Source organism: Anabrus simplex, chromosome X, assembly GCF_040414725.1.
Source record: "Anabrus simplex isolate iqAnaSimp1 chromosome X, ASM4041472v1, whole genome shotgun sequence".
Classification (NCBI taxonomy): Eukaryota; Metazoa; Arthropoda; class Insecta; order Orthoptera; family Tettigoniidae; genus Anabrus; species Anabrus simplex.
The window spans coordinates 204,714,979-204,735,796 of NC_090279.1; the positions used below are offsets into that span (position 1 = coordinate 204,714,979).

General features: G+C 40.3%; 2 protein-coding genes across 2 annotated transcripts; both read right to left on the reverse strand.

The window, feature by feature from the left end:
- Window positions 1-5,689: 5,689 nt before the first annotated feature.
- LOC136885947 (NADH dehydrogenase [ubiquinone] iron-sulfur protein 4, mitochondrial) lies at window positions 5,690-6,748 on the reverse strand. The gene is made up of 2 exons (XM_067158648.2): window positions 6,614-6,748; window positions 5,690-6,450 (listed from the first exon to the last, which is right to left on the reverse strand). The coding sequence occupies exon 2, from the start codon at window positions 6,397-6,399 to the stop codon at window positions 5,824-5,826; it is 576 nt and encodes a 191-aa protein (XP_067014749.1). The 5' UTR covers window positions 6,400-6,450; window positions 6,614-6,748; the 3' UTR covers window positions 5,690-5,823.
- Window positions 6,749-19,878: 13,130 nt separating this feature from the next.
- Window positions 19,879-20,460, reverse strand: LOC136886143 (NADH dehydrogenase [ubiquinone] iron-sulfur protein 4, mitochondrial-like). The gene has a single exon (XM_067158885.2). The coding sequence runs from the start codon at window positions 20,458-20,460 to the stop codon at window positions 19,879-19,881; it is 582 nt and encodes a 193-aa protein (XP_067014986.2).
- Between the last annotated feature and the right edge of the window lie 358 nt (window positions 20,461-20,818).

A 20,818-nucleotide genomic window follows, 5' to 3' on the forward strand; every position in this document is an offset into this window, starting at 1 on the left:
TTTGAAGAACTTCAGATCTAATTGCTGAAATGATTTCGTAAATTATAAAACCGCCTGAGTGAATGACGTATTTTGTGAGTGTCTGTCAGGTCATCAGCCCAGAGGCTGATTGGATCCTCAAATAGCATCACCAAAGGCCATACAGTTATAGCGAAACCACAAAACCAATGGCAGTACCAAAATGAGGCGTACTAGGCAAGATGAGGAGTGAGGTAGTTTGACATTGCTTTCCTCACTGGGCGAGACAGTGCTATTGTAGCACAACTAACCCTATGAGCAACACCTTTCATGACACTCAGACATACTGGTTGTGCTCTGAATGTCATTAATGAGCACCACCCATTCCCCAGCAGCTTCCATATTGTCACAGCCATGGATGAGACTGGGACTTCAGTGGAAGCTACACTTTGCTCTGGCCTGTGCCAAAAGATGGATGCAAAAGTACTGTAACCATCAAGAAATGACAGTAGACAGAATACGTGGTTATATTTCCTCTTAAGATTGTAAGTTGGACTACATCGATTTACTTACTGTAGTTAAAATGAGTTGCATTTGTAATGTAAGATTATTACTGTACTTAGGTTTACATTTTTTGTTTGCAATATATCATGATCATATTTTAATAATAATAATAATAAATGTTATTTGCTTTATGTCCCGCTAACTACTTTTTTTACGGTTTCCGGAGACGTCGAGGTGCCGGAATTTAGTCCTGCAGGAGTTCTTTAACGGAAATTTAACAGAGAAAGAATAACCTGAGAGGAGTTTTGAAAACATTAGGCCTACTGTAATTGGAAACATTAGGCCTACTATAAGAAATTAATCTTCTCAGACATGCTATAGAGGTCCACCGAATACTCTGGAAACATGACCCCCACCAAAGAAACGGTCATCCTCAGTCCCTCCATACCACGCCAAACCATCTTGAATTAACTATACTGATAACTAAACTCAAAAGCAGCAATACCGCCAAATTAGAGCTAATTGGTGTTAATGTTACCTTCTCAAACGCAGTAAAAATCCTCTGTATCATTATGACTGAAAATCTAAAAGTGTTAAAAACACATGCAGTAATTAGACTATGATGGTAAATTAACTATATGTTAAAACCATAATTTTTTTTTGCTAGTTGCTTTACGTCGCACCGACACAGATAGGTCTTATGGCGACGGGATAGGAAAGGGCTGGGAGTGGGAAGGAAGCGGCCGCGGCCTTAATTAAGGTACAGCCCCGGTATTTGCCTGGTGTGAAAATGGGAAACCACAGAAAACCATCTTCAGGGCTGCCGACAGTGGGGTTCGAACCCACTATCTCCCGGATGCAAGCTAACCGCTGTGTGCCCCTAACTGCACAGCGAACTCGCCCGGTGTTAAAACTATAGTCTCTGTACCTAATTACTCTAGACTTCAGCAAAGTTGAATTGTTTGGGTTTCCTTAAGCACAATTATGTTACTAACTAGCATGTCGCCGAGCGAGTGGCTGAGTGGTTTGGGTCGTGGAGCTGTCGGCTTGCATTCAGGAGATCTTTTCTTCATTGGTCCTCTAAATTACTAGTTCCTAATTAGCGTCAACCTCTTAAGATCTTTTGCTACCATTTTTTTTCCTTCATTCCCACCTAGATATACCTGCTCCCCTTGGATTTTCTCTCTTTCTTCACCTGGTAGTCCTAGAGCGGAGAGTCTGATTCTACCCAGCACCTCACATTCAAAATGTATGTGTTCAGCTGATTCCTCTGCTTCATTGCATTTCCTACATGCAGTATGTTGTCTCTTATTACTCCAATACTATGTAGGTGCTTTTTCAGATGGCAGTGTCCTGTCAACAGTCCTACTACCCATCTTATGTTTTCTCTGCCGAATTTCAACAGTTCTTTAGCATGCTTCTTGTTTGGTCCTTTTATCAGTTCCTTTGCAAGCCTGCATCCTGGAGTATTTTTCCAGTTCTCCAATTGTTTCTTTTGTTCTCATTTTTCTATGTAGTGTCGGGCTTGTCCATAGGAAATGCCGCCTACAGGTTCTGGGCCTATAATGTGTTTCTGCCTTTTTCCTGTCCAGTTTATCTACCTTTTCATTTCCTTCTATATCTGCATGCCCTGGAACCCATATTATCTTGACATACTTTGAGAGCTTCAGGAGAAGTGAATGGCAATACCAGATAATTCTGGATATTATCCAGATTGCTTCTAGTGCCTTAATGGCCGCTTGGCTGTCCGTAAAAATGTTCTTATTCCTATAGTTCATTTACATTTTTTTTTTTTTTTGCTAGGGGCTTTACGTCGCACCGACACAGATAGGTCTTATGGCGACGATGGGATAGGAAAGGCCTAGGAGTTGGAAGGAAGCGGCCGTGGCCTTAATTAAGGTACAGCCCCAGCATTTGCCTGGTGTGAAAATGGGAAACCACGGAAAACCATCTTCAGGGCTGCCGATAGTGGGATTCGAACCTACTATCTCCCGGATGCAAGCTCACAGCCGCGCGCCTCTACGCGCACGGCCAACTCGCCCGGTAGTTCATTTACAGATTTTCTTCAAGACATGTTGTGATAGCTATCACTTCCGCTTGAAAGACTACAGTGTGTTTGCCTAGGCTCATCTGGATTCATCTCTCAGGTCTTTCCCCTTTGATCCCTCCTCCTGTGCCATCCCCAGTCTTTGAGCCATCAGTCCACCACACTATATCTTCCTTTTCAGTATTCCATTTGTTGATATCCCAGTCTTCTTTTTTTATTCTCTGGGTCTCAAACGGTTTTTCAAGTTGTACTTTGGTATGCATTTGGAAGATAGTGGGTTTGAACCTCACTGTTGGTGGACCTGAAGATGGTTTTCCATTGTTTCCCCATTTTCACACCAGGCAAATGCTGGGGCTTAAAGAATTAAGGCCACAGTCGCTTCTTTCCCATCCCATTGTTGCTGTAAGACCTATCCTACCGGTGTGATGTAAAAGCAAATTGTAAAACCATAAAAATAAAAGTGTACATTACAGGGAAAATAAATATATTTCTTTTTTTAATACAGTATATATCTAAATTATGCTACTTGCTACTTACAAGCAGATAGCTATGTACCGTTTCTTTTGGGATGATGCTTTTTCAAAAAATGGTATCTACTTTCCTAACCTCATTCTCGATCAAAATAAAACTTGCAGAACTCATTCTTGTGCAATTAAGAAACTTCTCTTTGTAACGGCACAATTCATGTTAAAAGGACACTATGTTATTATGCACAATTCTTTTACAATTTAAGGGATAAATCCACCGTTTTAGTGATTGTTTTTAGTTTGAAAGCAATCACTGCCACACCACTGGTATATATTCGTCAAGGTCTTTTTCCTCAGAAAACATCTTGACGATTGACTCACTCATTGTATGTGTGTTACAATTTGTTCAAAAATCACAGCAAACATTTTGTCTCAGGCAGTTCCAGCCGTTTGTTTGCATAACATTAATATTATTTTAAATTTATACCGTAGGCCTACCTTCTGAAAATGCAGATCTGTCAACAGGTTAAAAATGTGTCCAAAACATACTATACCTTGAAGCAGATCTTGGTATCATGCACAGTATCGTTTAAGACCAAACGCCTAACGCAATCCCATTGTAGTCCCTGTATTACTATACGAAGTAGAGAACCCATTTACAACAAGAAGGAACTGTTCACCTTCACGTGAAGAGAAAGAACTTTGGACCTGTTTAGAATGGGAGTGGCAAGAGACTCTGGAAGAAACAAGAAATTTTGATCTGATGGATCAACCCAACAATGTACAAAGAATGAAAGCTATAAGACAGCGATGGGCAGGACACATGTCCAACCTTGTCCGGACCAAAGCAGTCCTACTAGAGAGACTTGCAGTAACCTGTCCACTTGGTAGACCTAGAAAGCAGAGGGAAGATGGACTGCAACTTGGGGCCCAACTGGACCCAAGCAATACAAAATTTCAGTAACTTAGTGGCAGATTGTGAGGTTGGCAGACCGGATCTCCAGGATCCATGATCATCAATAGCTCAATAAATTTGGTAAAACTTGCTTATGCATTTTGCTACATAAATGACGTAGTGAAAGGTAAATGGTACAAATCTTATCTGATATTACTTGTAGAAGAGTAAAGTGTCCAATGCCAAGGTTATTGAAATTACTGAGCAACGGCCACTCGGACATCCAAAGCAACGCTGGCATGACACAGTGAATGCTGATACGAATACTCTGGATTTAAAACCACACGATGCCCAAGACTGTGCAAAATGGTGAGCCAAGATTACAACATCAGACCCTGCACCAGCGGAAAGGTTTTTATTTTTTGCTATTGGCTTTACGTCGCACTGACACAGATAGGTCTTACGGCGACGATGGGACAGGAAAGGGCTAGGACTGGGAAGGAAGCGGCCGTGGCCTTAATTAAGGTACAACCCCAGCATTTGCCTGTTGTGAAAATGGGAAACCATGGAAAATCATCTTCAGGGCTGCCGACAGTGGGGTTCGAACCAACTATCTCCCGAATACTGGATACTAGCCGCACTTAAGCGACTGCAGCTATCGAGCTCGGTGCTAGGAGAAGGAAGAAGAGTATGGATGTAAAGGAGAGGGCATATAAGTCTCTGGTAAGACCGCAGTTATAGTATGGCTCTAGTGTACAGGACCCTTGCCAGGTCTACTTGATATCAGAACTGGAAAAAGTTCAAAGGAAAACAGCACGGTTTGTTCTGGGTGATTTCTGACAAAGGAGTAGTGTTGCGAAAATGCTGCAAATCCTGCACTGGGAAGACTTGGGAGTAAGGAGTAGAGATGCTCGACTATGTGGTACATTTTGAGCTGTCAGTGGTGAGGTGGCGCGGAATGACATAAGTAGACAAGAAAGCTTGAGTGGAGCTTTTAATAGTAGGAAAGATCGTAGTATGAAGATAAAGTTGGGATTCAAGAGGACAAATTGGGGTTAAAATTCATTTATAGGATGAGTAAGGGATTGGAATAAATTATTTAGGGAAATAATAAATTTCGAAGTTCTTTGAAAATGTTTAAGAAGAAGCATATATATATATATATATATATAGTTATCAACTATGGCAACTTAAACATACCTAAACAAAGTCTAACCCCTTCTGTCGAGCGTGTTATCATAAAACAATGATGATAAATACACATACGTAAAAGAAGACCAATCACTCACGCTGATCATGAAAAGGAAACAGTGATAATAAATTAATACACACTTAATACACATATGGGCTATATAAATAAAGTCCAACCCCCTTATGCCGAGCGTATTAATTGTATTGTAAGGGTGGACATTATATTCTTCTTTTTGTAATCATTGTAGAATCAATACGGAACCTGAAAAATGAATTTCACCACTTGCAAACATGAAAAGGAAATGATGAAAAATGAATATACACCTGCTCAAAACCTGGTGCCAGGATGGATCATTAGAGCAACAGTTGGTAGGAAGTAACCAAGCCGGCAGCAACAAAAGGCAATCATGCTGCAGCACGCTGCTATGGAGCAACTTGCCTGCAGTGCACATGAGCAAGTTCTACCATAAATTTGGCTATTTAATAACATTTCTATAATAATATAGCTTTCTCAAGTTTTCTTAGGTATTCAAACATGTAGCCTGCAAATTACAGTTTCTAGCAGCATTTAGGAACAAATCCTAACACCTTCATAAGTTATTTCAGTACACCAATTAAGAGAACCTGTTAAATATTCAACACATTTAATTTGTAAAGACAGTAAACATGATCACTTTAAATCAAATGTCACTTGTTATAGAGTACTCAACAGCATATCACTAATCTGAATATTTACATAGTTACTTGGGTCATCTTAATGTTTACTTTGTTGAAACTCTAGTACGCTTGTTCCATGAGAAGTTAAAACCATACGACTTAACTCGGGTTGGTTTCTCGTTGGGTGCCTCGAGAAACCACTGCCAGCCATTCTTCTCGCAAAAATCGATGGCATCTTCTTTACTGACGAACTGGACCTTCATATTAGACAGAGGATCTCCAGAAGAGGTCCAGCCAATGAGTGGATTCTCCCAGCGCTCCCTTGTTTCAAACTCCATTTCCCAAGCATGAGTGTTATTAGTTCCCGACTGCATTGCATTCTTTGGTGGCATATAAATCCTTACTCGACGATTTTTAATGTGTTCTTCTGGAACACCACTAATGGTGCTAATATCCATCGGCTTATCAACAGTAATATATCCCTGCAGCAACTTTTGATGGGAGATTTCATCAGGCTTCATTATAGCATACTTACTATCTACTTGTGGGGCTTCCTTGATTTTCAAAGCCTCATCAATATTATCTCCGAAGCGTACTGGACAAGTAGATATACCACTTCTACATACATTTAAAATAGACGGTCTCAAATTACAAACTCCACTTCTTAACAACGATGCCATTCCTCTGATCCGCAACGCTGACTATTAAGCGATAGGTAGTTGTAGCACGGGCTGAAATAAGAAAACACACAATAATATACAGAGTAAGCAAATAAAACAGTTATTAATTTTCCATAGGCCTGCACAAAAATTGCATTTCGACATTCACATATAAAACCCAAACAGCTTAATACGAAATTTTAAAACCTATATAATCAATTTCCAGCAGATATACCTAAAATCTTTGGTGTCTTGTTTGCAAATTATGAGCCTTCTGTTACACACAACCTAACTTTCTTCGAATACAGTATCCATATTGGATTCCTGCTGGTTCAAAGAAGTACTAAACCCACAGCCGTCTCGATTCTCTTATACTGCCTGCTCTATGCCACTATTTTAACACAGGAAGGCGCGACTACCGACATTTCTCCAAGTCGCCGTAAGAGTGCAGCAGTAGACGCACAATCTTCGCTGTTTTAGTGTGGGTGTAGCACTGTGTTATTGGTGCATGAATGTGGGTTATTTCGTACAATAAGTAAACGTGTCTGGTCACTTTCGTTCGTACAAGAGATATTTTGTATAGAACTGTGAAATGAATTAATCATGTTATGCTAATAGATATTTCAAAGGTGATTGTAAGGTGTTGGTACTCGTTTATTTTCGTTTGTGTAAGTCCTATTTTTCGTAGAACTGAAACTTCAGATTCTTTCCCCGAAATATTCAACTGTTGTGTAGCATTTTGCCAATCTCGGCAAGGTGGTTCACAGCCAGAAAAGATACGACTCCATGAAATACCGTCTAGAAGGGAATTAAGATAAAAGCGGCTGTCGGCTTTATCTAGGCAAGGACCTAATAAAGGAAGTAATTGGTTATCCTCAGATTACTCTCGCATCTGTGCCTTTACACCTTATTTCAGAAGGTGATGGAGCCTCCGCGGTTCAGGCGGCAGCGCGCCGGCATTTCACCGCTGGGTTCAGTGGTTCAAACCCCGGTCAATCCATGTGAGATTTGTGCTGGAAAAAGCGGAGGCGGGACAGGTTTTTCTCCGGATACCTAGGTTTTCCCTGTCATATTTCATTCCAGCACCACTCTCGAATATCATTTCATCTGTCATTCATTAATCATTACCCCGGAGGAGTGCGACAGGCTTGGGCAGCCGGCACAATTCCTATCCTCGCTGCTAGATGGGGGCTTTATTCATTCCATTCCTGACCCGGTCGAATGACTGGAAACAGGCTGCAGATTTTTTTTTCAGAAGGTGATTCAAGCCGTGGAGGATAGTGGATTCCTTGTGATAAGAATTGTGACGGACAATCACAAAGCAAACGTCTTCATGTTTAGACATTTTGGACAACCTCAGATATCCAGTCGATAATATTCCAATCAAACTAAAAACAGGAAATCAAATCCTAATTTGCGGGTACTAGGTTCATGTTGATGAAGAGTGTGCATTTGTGTCAGCAACATCTCATTGCCTAGAGCTTCGAAACCGCTAAATGAAACTGATTATGCATCAGGACAGAGTAGAAGTTCGATATTCAAAACCTTGTTTTGTTGCTCTGGTGAAGCATATGCAGGAGTTCGCAGAAGCTGCTGTGCCCTATTGTCGACGTCCTTCAAACGTTCGAGCTTAATACGAGAACTTGCGACGTCTTCCCTTTCAGAATACCGGGCGAGTTGGCCGTGCGGTTAAGAGCACGCAGCTGTGAGCCTTCGTCCGGAAAATAGTGGGTTCGAATCCCACTGTTGGCAGCCCTGAAGATGGTTTTCCGTGGTTTCCCATTTTCACACCAGGCAAATTCTGGGGCTGTACCTTAATTATGACAAGGCCGCTTCCTTCCCATTCCTAGGCCTTTCCTATCCCATCGCCGCCATAAGACCTATCTGTGTCGGTGCGACGTAAAACAACCAGCAAAGAAAACCTTTCAGAATGTGCTTTTTTACATTGTGAGGTCAAATAATATCAGCAAACTGTTAGTGATATTATCCTAATCAAGTTCGTAAGACCTCTATTTGTTTATATTGCGTAGGCAAGAACACAAAAAGTACGGTACCATTCCAAGCCTTCGTCCAGGGAAATATTTAAATTGTGCATGAAGAGGCCAACTGCAACTTCATACAGGTAATTTTGCCGATATTTAATATTACTGATGTAATTTACGAGCTTCAGTGAACATATGACCATACTGCATACTGTTTTGTAGGCTGTCGTCATTAGAATAAGTTTAGAACATTGTGCGTCTATGTCTGCCGTCTAGCGGAGAAATTTTGTCGCAGCGTAGTCGCAAAAAGGCTCGCATAGAGCAGGCAGTATAGGAGGATCGAGACGGCGGTGACTAAACCACAAATATTGAGCATGGTCGCCACATTGTGTTAGTTTATTATAACATTCAAAGGTAGCAGTATGACCAGGAGTTAACCGCATTTATTTTAATGAATACTGTGGTCTGTTTCTGGCTTAGGAATTGTTACAGGACTTATGATCCTTATGACTATTATACACTATTGATCATAACGAGTAGAAGGAAAGAGTGTCCTTATCTCCGTTATAGGTGGTGGTTAGTAAGTCAGCCGTCAATTGGCGCTATGAGCGAAACTGGCGAGTGCCAAGCCGCGTTTGTATCATCCTGCAGTAAGTTGGTACACGAGATAATAGGAATGAAAAATGTATTTTCAACCGTGTTTCTATCCGTGTACGAAGACAAATACAGTGGCAATAACGTTCCTTGTCCGCGAAACCAAGCAGGAACAGTGTTATAGGTGTACGTTAAATAATAATTATGCCGTTCTGTTTCGTTTCGGTTGAGGATCGGATTACAAAAAGATATCCATCCGGCGTTAAGTACTTTTTTGGACCACCAAAGAAAAAAGTTCATGTTTGACGTAACGATTCTTCTTCAGGGCAAAGGAAACACGGAGAGATTTTCAAGCTGGAAAATTCAAAAGAAGCGAACACCTGCTGAAAGTAAGTATTTTGTTTTAATTCAGTTCTGTGTGAAATGCCTTGCATGTATTTTGAATATAAAGTAAACAAGCTCCTTTAAAAGTGTTTTCCACTTTAACAACGACAAATATTGATGTAAAATAAAGAATAAAGCTAGCTAGCCGGTAGGCAGATAAATGTTACACCAAGGTGTAGAGATGAGGAAGTGACCCTCTGTTATATGGCTACCTTACATGATAAAAAACGAGTTTGTTCTCCAGTCTTTTATAAAGTGTATATTTTGTCCATTAGCTCAGACTGTTTCGACACAAAATTCAGCTGAATAAAGTTGCCATGGCTACTGTTAAAGCAGAACCTATTCTCATTATGTACAGTTCTTTCGAACGTAAACTTATTTTGAAGTAGAATGTCTTGTTATATTCTGTTCTGAACCAGTCACTGATCGTATTTTTTTTTCTAGTGTATTCCTTTTTCGATAACTTTCAGTAAAAATCAAGGCCGATGGGGGATTTTCATTGTGCATTCTTGATCAGAAAATTCGTCAATTCGGTATTTAAGCGTTTAAAGTACAGTATTGCATTCCTACCCCTAAACTCCCGTTTCCTAGTACGGGATCGGGGATGAGGTGAGATGAAATTACATGGCCAGATGCCTTTCTTCCTGCCACCCTCATTCGAAGCCAGGCTTCTATCTGACCTCCCTTGGACAACTTTTGTTCTTTTCCGACCCCGCCTGTATTATATTTGCGGCGCTTAGGGAATTTTTCCTGTTCACGCTTTTCATGGCCCTTATCTTCTTTTTCCCCCTCTGATTAGTGTTAATAGAGGATGGTTGCCTAGTAGCACCGGTACTTCCTCTTAAAACAATAATTACCACCACCTCAGTCGAGGAGGTAATGAAGATAAAATGAAGGTGAATTCTGCGAATAGGAACTGTTCCAGCATTTGCCTGGATGTGAAAATGGGAAACCACCTAAAATCATTCTCAGGACAGCCGGTGGTGTGGTTTGAACTCAGTCGTCTCTCTGATGGGGCTTGGCTCCCTAGCCGCAATAACGAACCGATTCTGAACGGTGCTCAGTACGCGCTTGCGCATTCACAGTTGTTGGTGTCGGTTCCGAACTCGTTCCGAACTAAACACAATATTCTACACTGTATGCCTTAATGAAGCACTCAGTCGAGCAGCTCGTCTCCTTTCTCCCAGTTCTTCCCAGCCCAAACTTTGCAACATTTTTGTAACGCTACTCTTTTGTCGGAAATCACACAGAACAAGTGCAGAGATCTGTATCCTTTATTTACAATCCCATTTATGTGATTACCCCTATGAAGATCTTTCCTTATATTAACACCCGGATACTTAAAATCATCCCCAAAAAGGAACTTTCACCCCATCAACGCAGTAATTAAAACTGAGAGGACTTTTCTTATTTGTGAAACTCACAACCTGACTTTTAACCCCGTTTATAATCATACCTTGCCTACTGCCAATCCCAGAACATTATCGAAGTCATTATGCAGTTGCTCACAATCTTGTAACTTATTTATTACTCTGTACAGAATAAGGTAGGTAAGGGTTATTCTGCCCGAAGGCAGGTCCGAACCTCCGCGGAGGTGTTCCTGAGCCGGAGTTTACGTGCGGTAGGGTGGCCAGTTCCTTTCCGCTCCTCCATTCCCTTATCCCCACCAACAGCGCGTGGCAACCCATCCAACTCCTGACCACGCCCAATGTTGCTTAACTTCGGAGATCTCACGGGATCCGGTGTTTCAACACGGCTACGGCCGTTGGATGTACAGAATAACATCATCCGCAAAAAGCATTACCTCTGATTATACTCCTTTACTCATATCATTTATATATATATAAGAAAACGTAGAGGTCCAATAATACTGCCTTGAGGAATTCCCCTCTTAATTATTACAGGGTTAGATAAAGCTTCGCCTACTATAATTTTCTGAGATCTATTTCCTAGTAATATAACAACCCATTCAGTCACTCTTTTGTCTAATCCACTTTCACTCATTTCTGCCAGCAGTCTCCCATGATCCACCCTATCAAATGCATTAGACAGGTCAATCGCGATATAGTCCATTTGACCTCCAGAATCCAAAATATTTGCTATATCTTGCTGGAATCCTACAAGTTGAGCTTCAGTGGAATAACCTTTCCTAAAACCGAATTGCCTTCTATCGAACCAGTTATTAATTTCGCGAACATGTCTAATGTAATCAGAAAGCATGCCTTCTCAAAGCTTACATACAACGCATGTCAAACTTACTGGCCTGTAATATCACACTTTCCTTTATACACAGGGGCTACTATAGCAACTCTCCATTCATTTGGTATAGCTCCTTCAACCAAACAATAATCAAATAAGTACTTCAGATATTACACTATATCCCAACCCATTGTCTTTAGTATATCCTCAGAAATCTTATCAATTCCAGCCGCTTTTCTAGTTTTCAACTTTTGTTTCTTATTGTAAATATCATTGTTATCACGTGTAAATTTTAATATTTCTTTAGCATTGTGCCTCCTCTATCTGGACATTTTCCTTGTAACCAACAATCTTTACATACTGCTGGCTGAATACTTCTGCCTTTTGAAGATCCTCACATACACACTCTCCTTGTTCATTCTTTATTCCTGGAATGTCCTTCTTGGAACCTGTTTCTGCCTTAAAGTACCTATACATACCCTTCCATTTTTCACTAAAATTTGTATGACTGCCAATTATGCTTGATTGCTTGCCATCATATTATCCTTAGCTGCCTTCTTTGCTAGATTCAATTTCCTAGTAAGTTCCTTCAATTTCTGCTTACTTCCACAGCCATTTCCAACTCTATTTATTTCCAATCTGCACCTCCTTCTTAGTCTCTTTATTTCTCTATTATAATAAGGTGGGTCTTTACCATTCCTTGCCACCTTTAAAGGTACAAACCTGTTTTCACATTCCTCAACAATTTCTTTAACCCATCCCAGAGTCTGTTTACAATCTTGTTTACCGTTTCCCACCGATCATAATTACTTTTTAAAAACTGCCTCATGTCTGCTTTATCAGCCATATGGTACTGCCTAATAGTCCTACTTTTATAACCTTCCTTTCTATCACATTTATTTTTAACTACGACAAAAACTGCTTCGTGATCACTGGTACCATCTATTACTTTGGTTTCTCTATAGAGCTCATCTAGTTTTATCAGCACCATGCCCAAGATATTTTTCCCTCTAGTTGGTTCCGCCACTTTCTGAATTAGCTGTCCTTCCCATATTAGCTTATTTTCCATTTGTTGATCATGCTTTCTGTCGTTCGCATTTTCCTCCCAATTGACATTTGGTAAATTCAGATCTTCCGCTACAATCACATTCCTTTCCATGTCGTTTCCCACATAGCTGTTTTTCTTATCAAATAATTCTGAATCCGTGTCAGCACTACCCTTTCCCGGTCTGTACACTCTAAAGACATAAAGTTGCCTATTATCTTTAGATATGAGCCTTACACGTAGAATTTCATGTTTCTCATCTTTAATTTTTTCGTAGCTTACGAATTCTTCTTTCACCAGAATGAATACGTGAATAAATAAGTGGAACGGAAGTTCAGAATAAAAATACAGTCAAGGAAAAGGAGGAGGCGCGTCCCACCGTGTTACTTTTAATATTGTCTGGATCAAGAACCGTGCGAGTCCTACCATTCACTACTGTTTCACTCTACTGCAAAGAGGATGCTGCCATCTAGTTAACCGTTTCGAAAACACATCTGCCGCTTATTTCAAATGTAAACCACATAGACGTTACAAGTGTCCGAAAATAGGAGCTGTCCGGGTATTGGCCCCCTACCCTAATTTGTATTATCATGTTGAGACGATTCAGAGAAGAAAGTTTAATCCGACGGCCTGTCTGTGGGTCATGTGTTGCAAAGTCACAGCAATTCATTTGAAATGTACGGAGAAATACAACATAAAATACGAGTTTGCTTTTCAAGAGACTTGTTTCTTGAGACTGACAAAGGGACTGTCCCTCAATCGTCAACTTGACTACAATTCTTGCCCACCGATATATCTTATTATACACGGGATATTTTCCATGGAATTATAGGTCACTTCGACTGCATACATATCATAATTACTTGTTCCGATCGTAAAAGAACTGTCACATACATCATCCGGGATGGATTCACTTGTATTTACATCCAAGTAAGCATACATAATAGTGCCAACTAAAAAGTACGCTGTGTGTGTGTGTGTTTTTAAATCGTCGCGCTAATTCAGATAAGTTTTCGGCAATTATGAGATAGGAAAAGGCAAGGACTGGGGAAGAAGAGCGGTAGCCATAATAACAGCACTAGTATTTGCCTGCTGTAAAAATAGGGAAACTACAGAAAACAATCTTCAGGGCTGTCGATTATGCGTTTCGAACCTATGATCTACAGAATGCTATCACCACCGCACGCAATATGATTTCTAGCCGCTTCTTTGTGTTGCTTTTGTCTCTCCCTCCTTCCACTCCACACTTCCTCCAGCACCACCTTGCTCCTTCCTAACATCCTATTCTTATCCTGTACTGCTGTGCCGTTATTCCAATCACCCGATCCTCGTTTCCTCTGACCACGGCTTCTCGATCCTCTTATACTGCATGCTCTATGCCACCAGCAGGAAGAATAGAAATTAATAGTGCGACGACTCCCTCTGAATCACATGTTAACAGACTCGGTGTACATGTTCTCCGCCACCTGCAGCGCTGCTATCGATAAAATTTCCAAATATGTACGTTTTTTGTTAGCTTAATGCGGAAGTGTGTAAACAGTTCGTGGTCATTTTCGGTATTTTTATGCGTTCTCCAGGTTTAAACGTGCAAAATATCTGGTGTTAACTTTTCGTGAACTGAAAAGTAAAAAAAATTAACCATTTGAGAAGTGGGACGTATACTTTGGCATATGCTTCAATTTACTACCTTATGTGAATATGCCTACAACATTCTATGTCCCGAGTTGCAAGCCGGGTTACGATAAACATTCGAATGAAAAACGGCATTTTTTCACCCCCAGAATATCCCACTCCGTTCTCAAAATTGTCGAAGGCTATCCCACGTCAAGTTCTGTCTTTCAGTGATAGTACCCTTAACATCATTTTTCTGTCAGATTAGAGCCATGGTAAGCTGTTGTCAAAGGGAATGCCAAAATCATAAGTACAGATCAGGAAAAAATTTACAGCAAGCTTACCTTTGATCAGCCACCAATATCAAGTTGGAAAGATGAAAAAATAGCCCTCACCAGTTCAAAAATTAACGTTATTCATCACTTCTGTGGGTATATTGTTAAACATGCAAGCAAAGGGACAGACTGTACAGCATGCATTGGTTCCCTGCAAAATAATACAGGGGAGGCGAAAGGCAGTCCGTTTTCAGCCCTAACAAGTCTACAGGAATAGAGTACCTCATCCAACTATCCCATTTGCCCATCGAATGATTATTATTTATTTTTTCTCATGTAGAGGAAGTTTTTACGAGAAATCTTAGTGTACAAGAAGCATTATAGGGACAAATATTTCAGTCTGCCTGGATAGTTTACTTCCAATGAATGTTTCTCATGGACTGGAGTGTTGTACTGAACACGCTCAGGACTTGGTACCGGTACCAACATTAATTTTCTATTATATACGATGCCGATTTTATTTCCGAATAAAAGACGTAAGAAAGAAATGCAAGCTCGTACGACCGCAAAACATACCGGTACTCGGAAAATTTCCAGGGTGTCCAGTCAACTGACTGACGGGGTGAAGTGCTGGTAAGATTAATTAAACTGAGCATGTTAACATACGAATTAAGTAGTTATGTAAGAAAAAATGTGTATGACATACCGTACGTAACAATCATGTGGGTGCCTGCAGAGCTTTAATATGTTTATATTAAGGCCGGTCTCCACTGATTAACATTTAACAACAACATGTTAAGTGTTAAAAATGTTAAATGTTAACTGGTGACACCATGAACATGTTCAATGTTAAATGTTGAATACTGTTTCATTTAACATTGTGTCCACACTTAATAAACATGTCAAACTTGACTTTCTTTGTTTATATATAGGCCCTAAGTAGTTCATCATATTAATTTGTGGTAATACATTTAGGTGGTGTCTAGTATTTTCAAATAAGGACAATGGACTCAGGTGAAGAGGATTTGGCCCTTTGTTATTGCCACTGTTGCTTCTTGTTATGACTTAGAAATGCAGTTTTATTAGGGACATTTCTTTCCCTCATCCTGCTCATTGCTTCAAAAGCAAACCACTTTGAAGTATAAACTTCGTCCGCTCCCGCACCGGACTTCTGATTTTTTTGCAATATTCGACTGTAATGGGAGCGGAGGGACGCTAGGTTTTTTCAATGCACTTGCGGAAACAATTATAGATAATTTAGAGTTCCTGGAAACTGTCGGCTTTCTTCGCTTTATCTCTGTATTCCTTTGATGAGACATCCCACAAACAAGGCCTTTCTATTATATCATTAATTAAGTCCAAAGTAATCTTGCTCCACTCCATTTCTGACTATAAATTTTAGTACAGTGCAGAGAGAACGACACACATGTGCGTACCGGTACCGGTACTGTATTTGTAGCTTATAAGTTATAACAAAGAGAATGAGTGTTGCGGTGTCTTGTAACTATAATCCTACCTACTTCACGAGAAGCACGTCGTTTGCGTCGTTTGCCTATCTGTTGACATGGAAACGGCAAGAAAGTTGCCGAAGCTGTGCCAACATCTCACGAACAACGAATTGACTTGACATGTTTTCCACTTGAAGCGGAAAACACGCCAACATGTTAAAAGTGTTAACCTCAACATTCTGAGTTAACATGCAGAGTCAATTGGAAGACAAAATCACAATATACATGTCAATTGTAACATGTTAAATTTAACATGTTGGTGTTAAATGTTAATCAGTGGAGACCGGCCTTTACGTAGCGTATACACTAACAGTTGAATATGTATTTTTAAGGTTATAATTATTACTTGCAACTGAGTTTAATTTCGTGGTGAATTTCTGAAATATCACTTAGCTCTATAAACACATACACGTTTGAGATATTCGTTAAGATACTTACGAACCAATTTCAGAAAGCATGTCATTAAATCATTACTAAATGTAAAATACTTCCTACGTATTTTTCACGAATTACTTTCAACGAAACACAGATCGCACATAAACACAGTCATCGGTCAGTAAACAGAATGCTCAGTTCTGAAACATCACAATAATGAACAAATGGTTTTAAATCATTTATTTAAACGATAAATTCCGAATTAAGTCACATCAGATCTCAAATAGAATCGCATGTTCGGAGACAGCCACGGCCATCTTGGCCGTGAGACAGCTGATCACCATCTATCTACACCAGCGCCGCGTAGTGTAGGAACATATCAACCAGCAGAAGTCGTCAGGTGGTGGTGATTATTGTTTTAAGAGGAAGTACAACTAGGCAACCGTCCTCTATATAACACTAATCAGAGGGAAAAATGGAAGGGGTCCGACAGTTCGAAAAATGAAGATATCGGCCAAAGGAAGACAAGGGCCACGAAGGGCGTGAAAATGAAAGACTCCCACACTATATGCATTTGTATTCGTCCTGCTACCAGTTTAACACAGGAAGGCGCGAATACCAATATTTCTTCAAGTCGTCGGAAGAGTGCAGCCATAGACGCACAATGTTCTCCGTCAGTGTGGGTGTAGCATTGTGTTATTGGTGCAGGTACGAGTGTGACAACTTTAGTTATTTCGTACAATGAATAAACGTGCCTGTTCACAAGTCTTATTTTGTATAGAACAGTGAAATGAATTAATCATGTTATGCTTATATATATTTTGAAGTGTACTTGTTTTCTCCCGTTTGTGCAAGTCATATTTTTGTAGAACTGAAACTTCAGATTTTCGCCCCGAAAAAAATAAACTGCAGTTCCATTTTGAAAATGTAGGCAAGGTGATTGGCATTTAAAGTTAAAAACTTCATCACTGATCCGTATTGAACTAATAATTGCAATGTAAAAAAGAGAAAGATATTCTACCTATTCAATAAAATAATATTGTTGCACGAATTAATGTAGCAACATATTTAATATGTTATGGGACCGGTTTCCATGTCATCATCGGCCGACACAAAAATGGCAAGAAGTCAACACAATTGTAACACTTATGACACTTTTCTTGAATTAAAAATAGAAGTTCATGCAGAGGCACTCTTGCTGTAGATCTTGAGGTTAAAAAATAATTTTTGTGTTGACTTCTTGCGATTTTTGTGTCGGCTGATGATGACATGGACATATGTCGAAACCGGTCCCATAACATATTAAATATGTTGCTACATTAATTCGTGCAACAATATTATTGTATTGAATAGGTGGAATATCTTTCTCTTTTTAGCAATGTAAGGTGATTCGCATCCAGAAGAGACACAACTCCATGAAATACCGTCTAGATGGGAATTAAGAGAAAAGCGGTTGTCGGCTATATCTAGGTAAGGTCCTAATAAAGGAAGTGATTGGATATTCTCAGATAACTCTCCATTTTCAGCCTTTACAACTTTACACCTTATTACAGAAGGTACTTGGTTCTAGTTGTTGAAAAGAGGATGGAGTGTGACATTTGCGTCAGCAACATCTCACTGCCTAGAGCTTCGACACCACTAAATGGAACTGATTATGTATCAGGATAGAGGAGGACTTTGATATCCAAAACTTTGTTTTGTTGCTCTGATGAAGCATTTGCAGGAGTTTGTTGAAGCTGTTATGCCCTACTGTTGGAAGTCCTTCAAATATACGAGCGTAATACGAGGACTTGCTACTTCTTCCCTTTCGGAATGTGTTCTGTTACAGTGTGAGGACAAAGGGGATCAGGAAACAGTTACTGATATTATCCTAAGTAAGCTCGTAAGATCTGTATTAACTGATATTGCGTTGGCGAGAACACAAAAATGTTAACCTTCATGCAGGAAAATCTTTTAACTCCCACATGAAGAGGCTAACTACGACTTCATACAGGTAAAATTACCTATATTTAACATTACTGATTAAAATTACTGTAATTTACGACCTTCAGTGAACATATGACTGTACTGCGTAGTAATTTGTAGGCTGTCGTCATAATAATGCGTTAAGAATTTTGTGCGCCTATGCCTACCATCTAACGGAGAATTTTTTGTCGCATCCTATTCACAAAAGGCCTCGCATAGAGCAGGCAATATGGGAAGATCGAGACGGCGGTGCCTCTGACACGTCTGCATTCTACGCTGTCCCAGTCGCGACGATCTTCAGAATGCAAGCTACATCTATATGGCCCGTTCAACTCATTCGGTTACATAGTACTATTGTTTCCAGGGTTGGATTTTTCCTCGGACTCAGCGAGGGATCCTACCTCTCCCACCTCAAGGGCAGTGTCCTGAAGCGTGCGACTTTGGGTTGGGGATACAACTGGGGAGGAGGACCAGCACCTCGCCCAGGCGGCCTCACCTGCTATGCTGAACAAGGGCCTTGTTCGGGATGGGAAGATTGGAAGGGATAAACAAGGAAGAGGGAAGGAAGTGGCCATGGATTTAAGTTGGGTAGCATCCCTGCATTTGCCTGGAGGAGAACTGGGAAACCACGGAAGACCACTTCGAGGATGGCTGAGGTGGGAATCAAACCCACCTCTACTCATTTGACCTCCCGAGGCTGAGTGGACCCGGTTCCAGCCTTGGTACCACTTTTCAAATTTCGTGGCAGAGCCGGGAATCGAATCCGGACCTCCGCGGGTGGCAACTAATCAAAAGCTAATAACATTATTATTATTATTATTATTATTATTATTATTATTATTATTATTATTATTAAATCTAAAAATTGACCCTACCAAGCTCGATAGCTGCAATCGCTTAAGTGCAGCCAATATCCAGTATTCGGGAGATAGTGGGTTTGAACCCCACTGTCGGCAGCCCTGAAGATGTTTTTCCGTAGTTTCCCATTTCACACCAGGCGAATGCTGGGGCTGTACCTTGATTAAAGCCACGGCCGATTCTTTCCCGCCGAGGTCGATAGCTGCAGTCACTGAAGTGCGGCCAGTATCCAGTAATCGGGAGATAGTGGGTTCGAACCCCACTGTCGGCAGCCCTGAAGAGGGTTTTCCGTGGTTTCCCACTTTCATACCAGGCAAATACTGAGGCTGTGCCTTTATTAAGGCCAAGGCCGCTTCCTTCCCATTCCTAGGCCTTTCCCATCCCATCGTCGCCATAAGACGTATCTGTGTCGGTGCGACGTAAAACAACTTAGAAAAAATATTCCATGGTTGTCAGCAACAATCATAATCAAAATTTAATTGCGCTCTCGTTTGCTTATTTAATTGAAAAACAAGTGTCAGTGGATTAATTTTGTTAATAAGGTATTAAGCACATTTCTCGACATTTCTTTTCAGGGATCACTCAACATTCATTACCGGTGCTAGAAAATTGTTAAGCTAAATTATATAACTATTAAGAACTTAGTATGAAATATGAAAGCAAATTGTTTTAAATTGAAATAATATAATTATTTAATACCGTGTTTATTTGGTAGAAACCCTGGTCCGTTTACCAAATGCAAAATTTACTCCGTAATTTTTGGGCTTCCTAGGTTTCTTCTTTGGCGGTTCTGCAACGTACCATGGCCAACCATTCTTCTCGCAGAAGTCAATAGCTTCTTCTTTAGAGTCGAACTTAACTTTCATGTTGGACAATGGATCTCCAGACGATGACCAGCCCATAAGAGGATTCTCCCAGCGCGCCCTAGTTTCAAACTCCATTTCCCAGACATGGGTGTGATTAGTTCCTTGTTGCATTGCATGCTTCGGTGGCATGTAAATACGCACTAGGCGGCTCTTAACGTGTTCCTCTGGAACACCATTGAATGGAGCGATCTTCATTGGTTGGTCAACAGTAATGTACTCTTTCAGTCTCTCATGATAGCAGATTTCTTCGCGTTTCATCAAAAAATATTTATTGTCCAGCCTTGGAGCTTCAACGATCTCCAAAGCCTCATCTATGTCATCACTGTAGCGCGCTGCACTAGTTGATATATTTGCCCATCGCATCTTCAGAAAAGGTTGTCTTAAGCTACACATTCCACTTCTCAGAATAAGAGATGTCATTTTTGTCTTGTAATGCCGAGAAGAGACTGAAACACAACCTGAAACAGAGAAAGGGAATTGTGTGATTAATATGGCCCGGAAGTTGAGGAAAAATACTTTTCTTCTCGAGTGTTCGAAGACGAGGCCCAAAATAATGAATGTTCACCCTGGGTCATTGTAGAACAGAAAATGGTGGGTTTTATTGGTCCTTTTTTTTTGCCTTTTTCGTCACTTTTTGGTATTACTGGCTTTTCTGCAACTTAACCCTTTTTCCACTATATTTTTATTGTCCATTCTCAATTTAAATCATCATTAGTTCATTCGTCACCTTTCAAACATCTTTTCCCTAGACACATAAATGAACCATGTCTGAAAAGGA

Excerpts from the sequence above, each read along its gene's own strand:
- LOC136885947 (XM_067158648.2), bottom strand. The coding sequence starts at position 6,399 with ATGGCATCGTTGTTAAGAAGTGGAGTTTGTAATTTGAGACCGTCTATT.
- LOC136886143 (XM_067158885.2), bottom strand. The coding sequence starts at position 20,460 with ATGACATCTCTTATTCTGAGAAGTGGAATGTGTAGCTTAAGACAACCT.